The sequence below is a fragment of the Gekko japonicus genome, unplaced genomic scaffold (genome assembly GCF_001447785.1).
Source record: "Gekko japonicus isolate JY-2015 unplaced genomic scaffold, Gekko_japonicus_V1.1 scaffold2246, whole genome shotgun sequence".
Classification (NCBI taxonomy): domain Eukaryota; kingdom Metazoa; phylum Chordata; class Lepidosauria; order Squamata; family Gekkonidae; genus Gekko; species Gekko japonicus.
Window position 1 is genome coordinate 228,691 of NW_015159782.1, and position 16,030 is coordinate 244,720.

General features: G+C 51.3%; 1 protein-coding gene across 1 annotated transcript in view; it reads left to right on the plus strand.

Annotated features, from left to right (window-relative positions):
* FBXO41 (F-box protein 41) overlaps positions 1 to 16,030 on the plus strand; it is a 67,730-nt gene that overhangs the window by 11,048 nt on the left and 40,652 nt on the right. The window contains exon 2 of the mRNA XM_015407060.1: positions 15,075 to 15,285. Coding sequence (XP_015262546.1) covers positions 15,075 to 15,285 — 211 coding nt within the window. The remainder of the gene's footprint in view (positions 1 to 15,074; positions 15,286 to 16,030) is intronic.

A 16,030-nucleotide genomic window follows, 5' to 3' on the forward strand; every position in this document is an offset into this window, starting at 1 on the left:
GAAGAGCGGGCCTTGAGGGGAAGCTGGCTGAATATTAAAGAGCACGGTGGCTGCACGGGAAAGAAAAAAAACATATTCCTTTCTCGAAACGGCTCCCTCTGGTAATTTCCACCTCCCTGATCTTTATTTAAAGAGGGCATTTGCATGGAGATGGAATCGGCACCTCGGTTTCAATTAAATGCATGCCGCAGCCCAGACTGCTTGCGCGTAGGTATCTTACGAATGTGTGGTTCGGACTGCCGGGAATATTCACCGTTGGATTTTTCAAGGTGAATCCGGGAGGGCTTAAGAGGTCAGTGGAAAAAAGCCTCCCATATTTTTGGAGGGGTCTTGTCACATTTCTCTCCTTGCTGCCGCCGCCGCTGCCTTTCCCTCCCAGCTGTCTCTTACCCTGGGGGCCAAACAACGCGGTATGTGTGCCACATGTTCGCCTCAGAGACTTGCATCAGGGAGCCAGCCGTGAGTCCCCCATGGGGAACTTTGTTTGGAAGTGCTGCAGGCAGTGCTCCCTCTAAGCTGTGGAGGTCTTGTGAGCAAAAATTCTACTTTGTGAGCCCCTGGCATTCAAGTTGTGAGCGAGCTATTTGGCCGCTGCATCAATCACTTTGCTCTGGAGCCAGCCTTCCTGAGCTAAGATAAAAACGCATGAGCCAGAGGCTCAAAAACTGTGAGCTAGCTCGCACTAACTCAGCTTAGGGGGAACACTGGCTGCAGGAGCCTGGTTGTGACCATGGAATGGGGCTTCTGCCCCCCCCCCCCCCCCCTCGCGGCACCGTTTTTCCCAGCCAGAAATGGGTAAAAAACACCCCCTTGTGGTGGTTCAGGTCAGGAAAATGGCACAGAGAAGGCCGGAGCCCGACCTACCCCGTGTAGCAATCCTGACCGGAATCAGAACCTTGCGGTGATTCTAAGTAGAGTTCCCGCGGGGAACTTGCGGCTGGGTTCCTGCTGCAACTCCCCATGGTGACCGAGTGGCAACTATAATGTGTAGTTTGGCTCTCAGAAGAGAAGACAGTGTGTTATAGCCCTATCTCATGAGATCTTGGAAGCTAGGCAGAATCAGTACTTGGAAGAGAGACCACCAAGGAAGGCTCTGCAGAGGAAGGCGACGGCCAACCACCTCTGCTTCTCCCATGCCTCGAAAGCCCCTTGCTGGGGTCTCTGTAAGTTGGAAGCAATGTTCCCTCTAAGCTGTGGAGTCTTGTGAGCAAAAATTCTACTTTGTGAGCTACTGGCATTACAGTTGTGAGCGAGCCATTTGGCTGCTGCATCAATTAAGTTTGCTCTGGAACCACCCTTCCTGAGCGAAGACAGAAACGTGTGAGCCGGAGGCTAAAGAACTGTGAGCTAGCTCACACTAACTCAGCTTAGAGGGAACACTGGTTGGAAGCTAAGGAGGGTTGGTATTTGGATGGGAGACCACCAAGAAAGGCTCTGCAGAGGGAGGCGATGGCCAACCACCTCTGCTTCTCACTTGCCTCGAAAGCCCTTTGCTGGGGCCGCCATTGGGCTGCGACTTGAAAACACTTTGCATGCACCCGCAGTTTGGCTCTGAGTGATCCCAGGTAATCAGGGATCACATAATAAATGTAATGATGTAACACCCCCTAGCCGGTTGGTTTAGCTATGTAACAGTGTGAGAAAACTAATTCAGAGTGAAGAAAAGAACACTGGGAGGAGGTGTGGATATTTTTGTCCCTGTTCATGTTCGTTCTCTCTCTCTCTCTCTCTCTCTCTCTCTCTCTCTCTCTCTCTCTCACACACGCACACGCACACGATTAAAATGTTTCTGCTATTCCCACACCTCTTTTGGTTCAGACCTAATTGCAGCACAACGCACATGAATTCTGTTGCACCAAAACCGTTCCCTCTCTCTCTCTCTTGTGTGAGTTCAAGCTCATCTGTTACCCCCCCCCCAGTCTGGTCAACAACCAATTAAGCTGATGGACAGCCAGCTATTAGGAAACCCAGCAGAGGACGATTCATTCTCTATCTGCAGCAGTCGAGAAAGAAGTGACGAGGGATTGGTCTCCATGGTTTCCACTTGAACTGGAACTGGCGACCTGCAGGGTTCACACACACAGACGCAGCATGTGGATTTTACGGAGGTGGCCTGCGGGTGGCGCTTTGTTTAGGACCAAAGGACTGCATGAGACATAACGGCTGGGCTGGAACTCCAGATGTAATCTGGCCCTAAAGACCATCTGAATCGAGGCTGTGGTGCCGGGGATGCCGTGATGTCTCTCAGCCGTGAATAACTGCTGGGCACCGCTCCAATTCCGAAGGGAAACAGGGACTTTTGCTTCTTCACCCCAGGAGCCTGTGGGGGGTATCCAGGCACTTAGGAATTGAGGTCTGCCTTCCCTCTTGATTTTCGCGTCGAGAGAAATACAGACCGCAAACCCCGCCAAATCTGTTTTCCTCTTTGACATCCCCGCCCCTTTGAATAAAATCTAACATCAAGCTTGACGAAGAGTTCTGGGAAACTCCTAACGCCTGAACTCACTCTTCTGTGGGTTATTTTGACTGGTCTTGATAAAAAGGGATCTACGTTTTGGTGGTGGTGGGGGGGGTTTCCATGAAGCCACACAGCCGTCTGCATTTGCTGCTTCTACAGAAGTGTGAGACCACTTGAGCGCCAACCGTGGTCCTTCCGGCACTTGGATCGCATCCCTGGTTTTATCAGAGCTCAACTCGCGACACGATACCTTGCATTCATCCCTGGTTCAAAAACAGGCGTGGAGTCAGTGTCTACCAAGAAGAAAAGGTCGAGTATGCGGTCAGGCATATATTAAGACAGGGTGAACACAACCTTCACATCCCTCTCCTTTCCGCACTTGCATCTCACCCCTGGTTTTATCAGAGTTCAAGTCGCGACACGATAACTTGCATTCATCCCTTGTTGTAACAGCATCCGTTTATCCCAGGACAAGCGTGGGGCAAAACTGGGGTGACCTCAATGTAATGTGGAAACAGAAAATACCCCGAGATAATTACAGGCAGGGGTCATTTCCTGCAGGAGCGCACAGGAGCGGAGCTCCGGCAGGAAAGAGCCCAGGAGGCGGGCACATGCAACAAGCCCCACCCCCTGCTCCCAGCAGCCCTCAGTCAGAGCAAGAAGCAGCCAGGTAAGCTGCAGTGCACCGGCCCCCCGGTCCAAAACTGTCCAGTGGCAGCTTTAAGACGAAGTTTTATTCAGGTAGAAGCTCTCCCTCCTCTGTGAGGACAGATCTACATGCCCCCCCCCAATAGCTAGCAATCCAAAACAGTCCAGTGGAGTCTGAGCGGTGGGTGTTGCCTTCTGACACACTTCCGGTGATGTCAGGGGGCGTGGCATATGCAAATGAGTTATATGCTAATGAGCTCCTGCACCTCTTTTTCTACGAAATGACCCCTGATTACAGGGGTGAACTCGAGTGTAGTGTAGAATGTAAAAATACCCCGAGATAATTACAGGAGTGAGCTCGCGTGTAGTGTAGAATGTAAGTTCGCGGACAGGGTTGAACCAGGTTTTAAGGTCTAGTGTGGAAAGGACCACAGTGACGTAAGGCTTCCTGCTCACTCCAGACCTGCCCTGAAGAGAAGGGACCAAACCTGAGTCTGAAGGAGTCTCAGAGCGGCTTACAAACTCCCTTCCCTTTCCCTCCCCACAACAGACACCCTGGGAGGTAGGTGGGGCTGAGAGAGCTCTCTCGAGGACTGCTCCTGAGAGAACAGCTCCGAGAGAGCTTGTGACTGACCCAAGGTCACACCAGCAGCTGCACGTGGAGGAGCGGGGAATCCAACCCGGGTTCTCCCAGATTAGAGTCCGCCCTCCTAACCACTCCACCTCCACATTGCCCCCTCCACTTAAAGGAGACGTGTGAGGACGCATACGTTTCATCAGTGTGGTGGTGGAGTTATGGATGCTGATTACTTGCTTGAGTTGATGCGCCAGGCCCAGACTCACAGCCACCTGGTGGTGGAAAGTAACGTCAGGTCACAGCCGACTTACGGCGACCCCGGAGGGTTTTCAAGGCAAGAGACATTCAGAGGTGGTTCGCCACCGCCTACGCTGCGTAGGAACCCTGGACTTCCTTGGTGGTCTTCCATCCAGGTATTAATAAGGGCCAGCTTCGCTTAGCTTTTCATGGTGACCCTGTAGGGTTTTCAAGACAAGACACGTTTCAGAGAGAGAGAAGAGATTGGATTTATACCCCGCCCTTCACTACCCAGAGGAGTCTCAGAGCGGCTCACAAACTCCTTTCCCTTCCCCTCCCCACAACAGACACCCTGTGAGGTAGGCGGGGCTGAGAGAGCTCTGACGGAAACGGCTCTTTTTTCAAGAACAGCTCTGACAGAACTGTGGCTTGCCCAAGGTCATCCAGCAGGTGCAAGTGGAGGAGTGGGGAATCAAACCCAGTTCTCCCATATTAGAGTCCGCGCACTTCACCACTACACCACACTGGCGAAGAAGAAGAGGAGGAGGAGATTGGATTTATACCCCGCCCTTCACTACCCAAAGGAGTCTCAGAGCGGCTCACAAACTCCTTTCCCTTCCACTCCCCACAACAGACACCCTGTGAGCAACGCTCCCTCTAAGCTGTGGAGTCTTCTGAGCAGAAATTCTACTTCGTGAGCGACTGGTATTAAAATTGTGAGCGAGCGATTCGGCTGCTGCATAAATCCGTTTGCCCTGGAGCTACGACAAAAATGTGTGTTGTTGTTGTTCAGTCGCACAGTCGAGTCCGACTCTTCGCGACCCCATGGATCATCTCCTGCCAGGCCCTCCTGTCTTCCGCCGTCCTGCGAAGTTGGCTCAATTTCATGTTCGTTGCATCGATGACGCTGTCTAACCATCTCTGTGAGCTAGCTCACACTAGCTCAGCTTAGAGGGAACACTGCCTGTGAGGCAGGCGGGGCTGAGAGAGCTCTGACAGGAACTGCTCTTTCAAGAGCAGCTCTAACAGAACTGTGGCTTGCCCAAGGTCATCCAGCCAGGTGCAAGCGGAGGAGCGGGGAATCAAACCCGGTTCTCCCAGATTAGAGTCCGTGTACTTGAGCACAACACCACACTGGCTCTGGTTCACCAGAGGTGGTTTTGACATTGCCTGGTTTTCCTAGTCACAACCCTGCTGTTCCTTGGAGGTCTCCCATCCAAATACTAGCCTCGGGCCGACCCTGCTTAGCTTAGAACTCTGTGCCCAGCTTGAATCATGACGCAGGCCGCTTGGGAATGACACGAGGCAGGGGTGTTCCGTTATTTAATATGCCCTTCCGATAAGTGGTATGTGACCAAATGAATAGAAGGTTGTCACGGCGCTTGAAAAAGGGTCTTCTCGAAACGGTCTTTTATCGATTGTCCGTCGGGACTTGCTCAGCTGATGACGGATTTCTGCTTGAAGTCCTCGTTCCAAGCATCACAGAAGATCTACCTGGAGAAGGTGCATGTACAGGAAGACTTCAGCTTGTATATTGGGCATTAGGTACTCACCCTTGGAGCTGCGGTGGCTCAAGTGGTTAAGACGCTGAACTGCAGGCTGTGGAAGGTCGGTAGTTCAGCAGTTCGAGACCCGGGTGTGCCGCATGACGGAGTGAGCTCCCGTCTCTAGTTCCAGCTCCTGCCAACCTAGCAGTTTGAAAGCAAGACATTGCAAGTTGATCAATAGGTACCACTTTGGTGGGAAGGGCACAGCGTTCCGTGCGCCTTGGTGTTTAGTCATGCCGGCCACATGACCACGGAAACGTCTTCAGACAGCGCTGGCTCTTCGGCTTTGAAACGGAGATGAGCACCACAACCCTAGAGTCGGACTCGACTGGCTTTCGAGCAAGGGAACCTTTACCTTTTTACTCACCCTTAGGTGGTCCTTGAATTGTTGATGTATACCCCGCCCCTCACTTGGAGTCTCAGAGCGGCTTACAATCTCTTTTCCCTCCCCCTCCCCACAACAGACTCCCTGTGAGGTAGGCGGGGCTGAGAGAGCTCTGACAGAAACGGCTCTTTTTCAAGAACACCGCTGACAGAACTATGGCTTGCCCAAGGTCATCCAGCAGGTGCGAGTGGATGAGATTGGATTCATACCCCGCCCTTCACTCAGAGCGGCTGACAAACTCCCTCCCCTCCCCCTCCCCACAACTGACACCCTGTGAGGTAGGCGGGGCTGAGAGAGCTCTCTCGAGGACTGCCCTTGAGAGAACAGCTCTGAGAGAACTTGTGACTGACCCAACGTCACACCAGCAGCTGCATGTGGAAGAGGAATGGGGAATCAAACCTGGTTCTCCCAGATTAGAGTCCACCCTCTTAACCGCTGCACCAAACTGGCTCCCAGAGATTTGTGGATTCAGCCTGGGGAAGACGGGGACCTCAGTGGGGTGCCGTGCCATAGAGTCCACCCCCCAAAGCATCCATTTTCTCCAGGGGAACTGTAGTCTGGGGATGAGCTGTAATTCCAGGGGATCCCCAGGTCCCACCTGGAGGCTGGCATCCCTGTCTGGGGGTGATCGATCGAAGGCTTCTGGCCAAAGTGAACGTCTGCAAAGAAGAAGAGAAGAGATTGGATTTATACCCTGCCCTTCACTTGGAGTCTCAGAGCAGCTTACAAACTCCTTTCCCTTCCCCTCCCCACAACAGACACCCTGTGAGGCAGAAGAAGAAGAAGAGATTGGATTCATACCCCGCCCTTCACTACCCAAAGGAGTCTCAGAGCAGCTTACAAAGTCCTTTCCCTTCTCCTCCCCACAACAGACACCCTGGGAGGCAAAAGAAGAAGAAGAAGAGATTGGATTCATACCCCGCCCTTCACTACCCAAAGGAGTCTCAGAGCGGCTTACAAACTCCTTTCCCTTCCCCTCCCCACCACAGACACCCTGTGAGGCGGGTGGGGCTGAGAGAGCTCTTGACAGAAACTGCTCTTTTCCAAGGGTAGCTGTGCCAGAGCTTGTGACTGACCCAAGGTCACACCAGCAGGTGCAAGTGGAGGAGTGGGGAATCAAACCCGGTTCTCCCAGATTAGAGTCCGCGCACTTCACCACGACACCAAACTGGCTCTCAAAGGGGCAGGGTGGATGGAAAGAAACGAAAGGGAGGGACCGTCCCCCCCCCCCGACCGCATCGGGCTTCTTTCGGTCTTCGTTCAACAGCCTGGGATGCGGTTATGCTGCACAAAACCACCTTTAACCGCGGAGGCTTCCTCAGCCGCTTTGGATGCCTCTGGGAGCAGCATGACATTTCCCCGCGCCCTGGTTTCTTGGTGACCCGTCCACAGTCCCACAATGCATCCGACCTACATTCCGTGCCATAGATACCGTGACCTTTTCAGAGGTCCCCCCCCCCCCGAAGGCTCGGCAAGTGCGTGGACTCCCCGGGCTCCTGGGTGCGAATGCGTTCCAAGGAGACGGGTGGGGAAGGAGGGAAGGAAATCAGGAGGAGGCGTGAATGGGGGGAGGTGTCACGCCACGACGTGAGTCTGTTGAATTCATCCTTGCAGAACTCAGCGTGTGCAGGAGGAGGTTGTCGTTCCGGGGGATTGCTTCGCGAGGTGCCCAGTTCGGAATGGAGTCCTCCTTTACTGCCCTTCCTCCCCAGTGAAAATATCCTCAGTTGATTGATATAAAACAAGGATCCCCAACCAGTGTTCCCTCTAAGCTGAGTTAGTGTGAGCTAGCTCACAGTTTTTTAGCCTCCGGCTCACACATTTTTGTCTCAGCCCGGGAAGGAGGGCTCCAGAGCAAACTAATTTATGCAGCAGCCAAATCACTTGCTCACAAGTTTGATGCCACTAGCTCACAAAGTAGAATTTTTCCTCACAAGATTCCACAGCTTAGAGGAAACATTGTCCCCAACCCTTTTGAGCCTGTGGTCCCCTTTGGAATTCCAACATAGGCCAGTGGGGGCAGCCACAAAATGGCTCCCGCAAAAGGTGGAGCCAGCCGCAAAAAGTCAAGAAGTGTGCTTATGCATAGTCCTGACAGTAACTCGTCAGTGTTTTAGACAGACTATTTGCCTTTTAAAACAAACATATTATTAGTTGTTGTGGATTTTCTGGGCTGCTTGGCTGTGGTCTGGGCATTGTAGGACCTGATATTTCGCCAGCAGCTGTGACTGGCACCCTCAGAGGTATAACACAGAAAGATGGAGTCCTCTCTGTGTCAAGGTGAGAAAATGGTAGGCAGGTCATTTATATCTACTCAGGAAGGTGGGGTAGGGCTGAGTCATTATCTCGTAGGAGCTCCCCAGGCTGTGACATGCCAATGGAGGAGCTTTCCTGAGGAGGTTCTTTTGCATATGGATTGGCTGTTGAACTTCTAATCTTATCTGTAGTGCTGTTGTGAGATGTGGAGCCTTTTGTGTTTTTCAGGACAGGGAACCATGCCCTATTTATTTTTAAACTCCCTTCTTTCCTGTTGAAATTGTGTTTATGTTTATGGATTTCAGTGGCTTCCCTGTGTAATCTGACATGGGGATTGGATGTGTTGTCCAGCCTTTCAGTGTCTTGGAATAAGATACTGTGCCCTGTTTGAGTTTAGGCTGTTCCCTCTAAGCTGTGGAGTCCTGTGAGCAAAAATTCTACCTTGCGAGCTCCTGGCATTAAAGTTGTGAGCGGCCAATTTGGCTACTGCCTACATTCGTTTGCTCTGGAGCCATCTTTCCTGAGCTGAGTCAAAAATCTGTGAGCCGGAGGCTAAAAAATGGTGAGCTAGCTCACACTAACTCAGCTTAGAGGGAACACTGCAGTGCCTTTCATGTTCTTTTATTTTTGTCTGGCTGCTGCGCTGTGTGGTCCCGACGTACTACGTTGTCCTACGACTAATGAACTCCGGCCGTGAAAGCCTTCGACAACGTATTAAACATATTATTATTTTAAAATACTGCCTTGCGCATACCCAGCTTACCCTCAGTCACACAGGCCCTTCCTGCACTGACAACTTCCTCCAGAGAATCCGAGGAGTGAAGTTTCAAGGGTTGACTTCACAGTTGCACGCATTCGCTCTGCACTGGTTTCCCCCCCCCCATCTGTTTATTTGTGAATTCTGTGTGCATTCTGACTCCACAAGCAAAACCCACATTTTTTGGAGCGAACTGGCTGCTTTGTCTAAGAGGAAGAGAAAGGCAAACATCTTTCTGAACTTTTAACTGCAAACCCAACCCCTCCATCCCTCCCTGATTCTGCAAAAAGAAAGGGAAGGGAGGGGGGAAATCTAGGCCCACACATCTAAGACTGACACATTTGGGAGTAGGGAATCCACTCGTGATTTGTATTTCCTTGATTCCTTCCTCTGATCTCTCTGGCATTTTTAAAAGTTTCCCTGAGCGGGAGGACACATCCTCTTTTGTCTTTGGAGAAGGAGGGAGAGAAAACGGAACGGGGAGGGGGGCGTCAGCCTAAAGAGACAGAGGCGGGAACGGGGGGAGGGAGAGTGGGCAGCACTTAAATACCCGCAGAAAGAATTCTACTTTAGAGAGGATTAGCGATTCGAAAGCAGATGGAACAGAGAAACGCAGCAAAAGGAGTTTTGGTAGCTGCGGGGCAACAGTGTGCTGGAAGCGGTCTGAGTGCAGGTTCCTGCAAAACAAATGCAGAAACGAGAGAAAGCCCCGACACAAAGTGGAAGCAGAAAGGAATGCAGAAGGGAAGATTAGGATGTGCTCAGAAACCGAGGCAAAATGCAGGTGCAAAAAGGGCCACAGTGAAGATCCTAGGTCTGTAGTGACAGCCAGTGTTCCCTCTAAGCTGAGTTAGTGTGAGCTAGCTCACAGTTTTTTAGCCTCCGGCTCATACATTTTTGTCTTAGCTCAGGAAGGAGGGCTACAGAGCAAACTAATCTATGCAGTAACCAAATCACTCGCTCACAACTTTAATGACAGTAACTCAGAAAACTCCACAGCTTAGAGGGAACATTGGTGACAGCTGCTGTCGAAGCAAAAAAAAAAAAATCTCCACAGCCAATCAGATATTATTTATTTATTTATTATTTTCCATTTGTATCCTGCCTTGCCAGGGAACCGGCTCAAAGCAGCGGACAAGCATTAAAAGCAGCAAAATTTCAAAAGATTACACACAACAAGATATATATTTATTGGTATATATTATAACAGCGGCAAGAATATTAGTGGCAAAAAATGGGAGGACAGATAAAATACCTTCCAAAGAGGACTTAATAACAAAGCTCTTAGAGCTAGCACAAATGGATAACTTGAGTTTATTATTGCAAGGTAAAGATGATAAATTGCAAAATAAAAGATGGCTAAGGGTATATCTCTCCCTTATAATAATTGAATAGCAACGTTCTATTTCGCAACATTCTAAATTTGGCCTCCTTAGTGTTAGGCCGAAAGAACTGCCACTCAGAAGACACTGGCTGGGTTGACTGGCTGCTTTGTGCAGTCCCGCCCAGCGTTCCAAGGTCATTTGCATATGGAAGCTGATTGGACCTCACTCCATTCCACACCTCAAACTCACCCCCCCCGCAAGGCAGTTGGCATTTTCAGTTGCATAACATACCTCATAGGGGAGAGGAGAATGATGTCAGCTGCCCTTTCCCTAGGCAGAGGCTGTCAGATACAATGCCATGCTGCCCACACTCCAGACAAGCTGTTGCCAGTCTCCAGGTGACAGCTGGAGAGATCTTAAAGCTTTGGTGCTACTTCAAAGTTCCCCAGGAGCCCAAAACAGAGTAGTGTTTTGGAAAATCTTTAGGAATTGTTTGGTGCATTTATGATGGGGCTCCTGGGGAAGCCATCAAACCATTCTCTTCAACCCCCTGCTGTGCAGCTGACTTTCCCCTAGGGTTGCCAATCTCCAGGTGGGACCTGGAGATCTCCCACTGTTACAATTGATCTCCAGATGACAGAGATCAGTTCCCCTGGAGAAAATGGATGCTTTGGAGGGTAGACCCTATGACATTATACCTGCTGAGTCCTTCCGCCCCCCCCCGCCCAATGCTGCCCTCTACAGAATCCACCCCCCAAACCTCCAGGTATTTCCCTCCTTAGAGCTGGCAACCCTACATTCCCCTCAGTGCCTGTTGGGAGTGGGTGGGGGGGGAGGGGAAGGGAGTGGGCGACCGGAGGCTTCTGCCTCCTGTCTCCGGTCCTGGAGTGGGGGAGGGTGAAAACGGCCCCGGCAGCCGGAGGCTTGCACCTCCAGTCGCCGGCCCTGGAGTGAGTGGGGTTGGGTGGGGGGAAACGGACCCGGCGGCCGGATGTCGGCCCTGGAGTGGGTGGGGGTGGGAGGGAAAACAGGTGAGGGCTACAGATTACTCACAATTACAACTGCTCTTCAGGTAGCAGAGATCAGTTCCTCTGGAGAAAACAGTGGACTCTGTCATTATACCCTGCTGAGGTCACCACAGCAAATTGACACTGTTTGCCCAAAGCCAGAGCACTGCCCCAGAGCCTCTTTCTAGATCTCGTTGTATTGCTTTCACAACGGGCTTTACTGCTAGTAATTGGATAAAACAGGTACAGTTTATTAAATAAGTACAATGTTAATTATTTGTATAAGACAGTAAAACAGTAAATACAATAAAATATAAATAACTATTACCTAACATCATAGAATTCTAACAAGGACAATAAAAAATGTTGGCGGCATTCAATATACAGAGGAAGGCAATATCCACCGATGTTTCATGCGGGCTGTAGGATGTTCCGATGGCGCATTCGCCAGTGGCGGCTCCTAATCGAAAGCCTGGTGGGGAGAGCTTCGTTCTACAGGCCCTGCGGAACTGTAAAAAGTCCCGCAGGGCCCTGATGTTATCCAGGAGCTCATTCCACCAGTGTGGAGCCGCCACAGAAAAGTCCCTGCCTCTAGTAGCGGCCAACCTGGAATCTAGGGCCGGGGAGAGCCAGGCGATTCTGAGTCCCTGACCTCAGTGCTCTCTGGGGCACATGTGGGGAAATACAGTGGTCGGTCAAAACCCCACTGGCCTTGAGGTACCCTGGTCCCAAGCCGTTTAGGGCCTTGGAGCTGAGAACCAGCACTCTGAATTGGGCCCAGAAATGGAAGGGTAACCAGTACGGAACTTTCAGAAATGTTATTTATGCATTTTACGGCACCCATGTTTCAACTGTGAGGGCGACTCATTCTCTGTCTGGGGGGCACAGTTCAAGAGGGGTAGAGCACCTGAACTGCACGCAGAAGGTCCCAATCCCTGGGATACCAGGTAAAGTATCTCCAGTAGCAGGTTGTTAGCCGAATTGCTTTATCTACAGCAATTGGCAAATTAAATTTACTCTGGATTCTTGCCCGTGTATACCAGGGTCCAACCCACCCCAAGGTTTTGCCAGTAAGAGAGTCGAGGCTGGTATGTTCCAAAACAATCTGTCTTTTACTTAGAAATATATATAAATCACATACACACAAATCAGATACACGCACACAATTTTTGTTTTTATTTATTATTAGATGTATATCCCGCCCTTCCACATGGCCTCAGGGCGGCTAACATACAAGGCAAATGCCATACATAAAACAGTTTAAAACCAATAAATAATCATTACAAGTAAAATCGGTGCTCAACAATAAGCGATAACAATTAGAAGATGGGGATTCCGATGATATGCTCCAGGGAATGCTGATGTCTCCTTCTGGTTAGTACTTCACTTTGTCAGCTCTTCCATCCCAGGGCCAGCGCACCTTTTTTGAAGATTCCACCAACAAGATGACAACACAGTGGTGATACAGTGGCGGCAGCGGCTCCTACTCAAAAGCCTGGCGGAAGAGCTCTGTCTTACAGGCCCTGCGGAACTGTGCTAGGTCCTGCAGGGCCCTGATCTCCTCCGGGAGCTCATTCCACCAGGTAGGAGCCGCCACCGAAAACGCCCTGGCCCTGGTAGCAGCATATTTAACAACCTTTGGGGCTGGGATAACCAACAGATGTTGTGCCCCCGACCGCAGTGCCCCTGGGGGAACATATAGGGAAAGGCGGTCCCTCAGGCGGTCCCTCAGGAACAATCAAACAAGTTCCTTAGGAATACAGAGTTACAAAGAATCACTTTTGCATTCACAGGTGGGGGTGATAGAGAGCAATACTCATCTGTCCTGAAGCTTGTCAGTTCCAACGAAGAATGGACGGGGAGGAATAGAAATGCTAGGGGAGTTATCGCACAGCTAGAACCAGCCAGCGTGTGGGTCTCTTGGCTGCGCACACCAAGATATTAAGTAGAGACGAAGGATTTGGTACAGAGAGCTGGACATGAGAGGAGTTTAAAAGCAGACAGGGGGTGATGGGGGGGGGAGGCGGCTAGCAAAGGCCAGGCGACCTGCCCTCACCTTTTATAGGTGAATCTTTGTCAGCAAGCTGCCAATGTTTTGTTTTCTTCTTTCGGTGTGCGCTTGCTTGCTTTCACTTTCATATGCAAACCTGCTGATGCGCTTAATTGCTTAGCTGCCGAAACGTCTATATCTCTCAAGGCCACAGGTGGTTGCCGCTGCTTGTTAGTTGCTTGGAGGATCTCATGAAACACCGTGAGAAAGAGATAACGTGTGCCGCCTAGAAGCGTTTGCTCCCAGGCCCGATGGTGCGCGCGGGAACTCCCGCAATTGGGCCTCAGTGGTTTGAATGTACTATAACATGCCATGCTCTTTGATACCCCCTCATTCCGAACAGTGATCCTGTCTATGCACCTATAGCTTCAAATAAAGTAAAACCTTTCTACAAGTGTGTACTTCGTTGATGCTGTGGGGAAGTCTGACAATCTTTGGGTGGGTGGCAACCATGCCAGCCTGTGGATCCACCTACCTATTAGTCCGTCCCAAAACTAACCTTATTGGTTGCTTGCAATGAGGGGTGGCTACCTAGAGGTTTGGCCAATATTGGCTGCGGTCACACGGAGCATTAGCCACACTACAGAGACGGAAGATAGGCGGATTTTCCGGGCGCGATCACAGTGCCACATCTGGGAAGCGTAGAGCTCCCATGGTGGACCTGAGGCTTCCCACCAAAGCTGTGGGGTAAAAAACTAGTACCTCCGAGGTACTAGTTTCCGGGAACCACGGGGCAAGGGTGGGCGCCTGATCGCGTTTCCGGTGGTAGGTCGTGGCATCCGGCGCCCGCCCATGTCCCGTCGCTGAAAGGTTTTTTTTTCCCAAGTCTCCATGGGATGCGCACAAGCACCCAACAGCGCATGCGCACACTTCGTTTAAAAACAAACAACACAGCCCCCTCCTCTTTTCCGCCCCCCCCCCCACTCCTGGCTCGGCCTGCTCGAGAGGAACTCTCTGCACCGGGCGGCAGAGGGGGAGGTGTAGGGGGGGCATGGCGGGAGGGCGGCCCGGCTGAAGTGCCTCCTGGAGGGGACTGGACGGAGGACACAGTTTGCATTCCTCTGCAGCCCTGGAAGGGGTTAAACCCGCAGAGCCTTTTGCTAGAGAGGCCACTTCTTTGCTGTGCTGCAGAATTCTTCTGTGATCGGCACCTCTCCCCTAACCACGGGATCTCGACGGGATCTCGACGGGATGTCTGATCGTGCAGCCGCGCGTTATTTTGCTCCGGGGCAAACAGCCACGCTTCCCCCCACACACACACATTTTCCTGCCCGTGTGGCCGGGGCCATTGAAACCTAAGACCCTGTGTGCAGATAAGCTTGCCTTTCCCTGGTCATTAGAGATGCATCTGGCAGGAAAGGCTCTTTCAGTTGTAAAACAGAGATGTGCAGTACATGTCTTTCAACAGTTCATCAGTGGGGGTTGCTTTCGTGCGAGCTGTTGTTTGCTGACCATAATGGCAATGTGTGCTTCTTCCCTCAGGCCAATAGCTGTGTACTTAAGACCTCATTAACATGTAAGGCTTAGAGCAGGCACCATCTATGTGTATCTCACAACAGGTGGTTTGAACAGCTTCCTTTGAGCCTATGGGTGTGTGCACAGTTCATGTAATGCTGGGCAGCAAAATATAAATCCACAAAGCAAATGTCACTCTTATTTCTCAACAAGGCGATGTGGAAGAGCCTTCTCCGCGGCTGCCAGCCAGAGCAGGTCGTGCGTCGCCAGATGGACCGTTTGCCTGACTCAGTCGGCGGCATCTTCATGCCCTCACATCTGGCTCTCCCTCAGAAAGGTGACGGCTTGTCTCGCTCTTGTCTCCTCGCGCAGGGAGGTGATCCAGATTGACCAGTTCCTGAAGGAGACGGCGGCCCGCGAAGCCAACGCCAAAGTGCGCCTCCAGCAGTTCATCGAGGAGCTTCTCGACCGGGCCGACCGAGCCGAGAAGCAGCTCCAGATTATCAGCAGTAGCTGCGGGACCACGCCCAACTGCAGCTTGGGAAGGTGCAGCGTGCCCGGATCCAAGAGCAGTGGCCGACCGGTACTTGCCTCTCTTTCAGTTGGGACGTTCTCAGTGCAAGAGGAGGGCCTTCTTCTTCGGCATGCATCTGGTCATGTGCTGTGGAAATGTGCTATTTAATGAAAGAAAGCCAGTTTGCTGTCGTGGTTAAGTGCGCGGACTCTAATCTGGGACAATCGGGTTTGATTCCCCACTCCTCCACTTGCACCTGCTGGATGACCTTGGGCAAACCATAGTTCTCTCAGAGCTGTTCTTGAAAAAGAGCAGTTTCTGTCAGAGCTCTCTCAGCCCCACCTACCTCACAGGCAGTGTTCCCTCTAAGCTGAATTAGTGTGAGGTAGCTCACAGTTTTTTAGCCTCCAGCTCACACATTTTTGTCTTCAGGAAGGATGGCTCTAGAGCAAACTAGTTTAAGCAGTAGCCAAATTGCTCACTCACAACTTTAGTGCCAGTAGCTCACAAAGTAGAATTTTTGCTCACAAGACTCCACAGCTTAGAGGGAGCATTGCTCACAGGGTATCTGTTGTGGGGAGGGGAAGGGGAAGGAGTTTGTGAGCCACTCTGAGACTCCTTTGGGTAGTGAAGGGCGGGGTATAAATCCAATCTCCTCCTCCTCCTCCTCCTCCTCCTCCTCCTCCTCCTCCTCGTCCTCTTCTTCTTCTTCTTCTTCTTCTTCTTCTTCTTCTTCTTCTTCTTCTTCTTCTTCTTCTTCTTCTTCTTCTTCTTCTTCTTCTTCTTCTTCTTCTTCTTCCTGGAAAGACAGGGA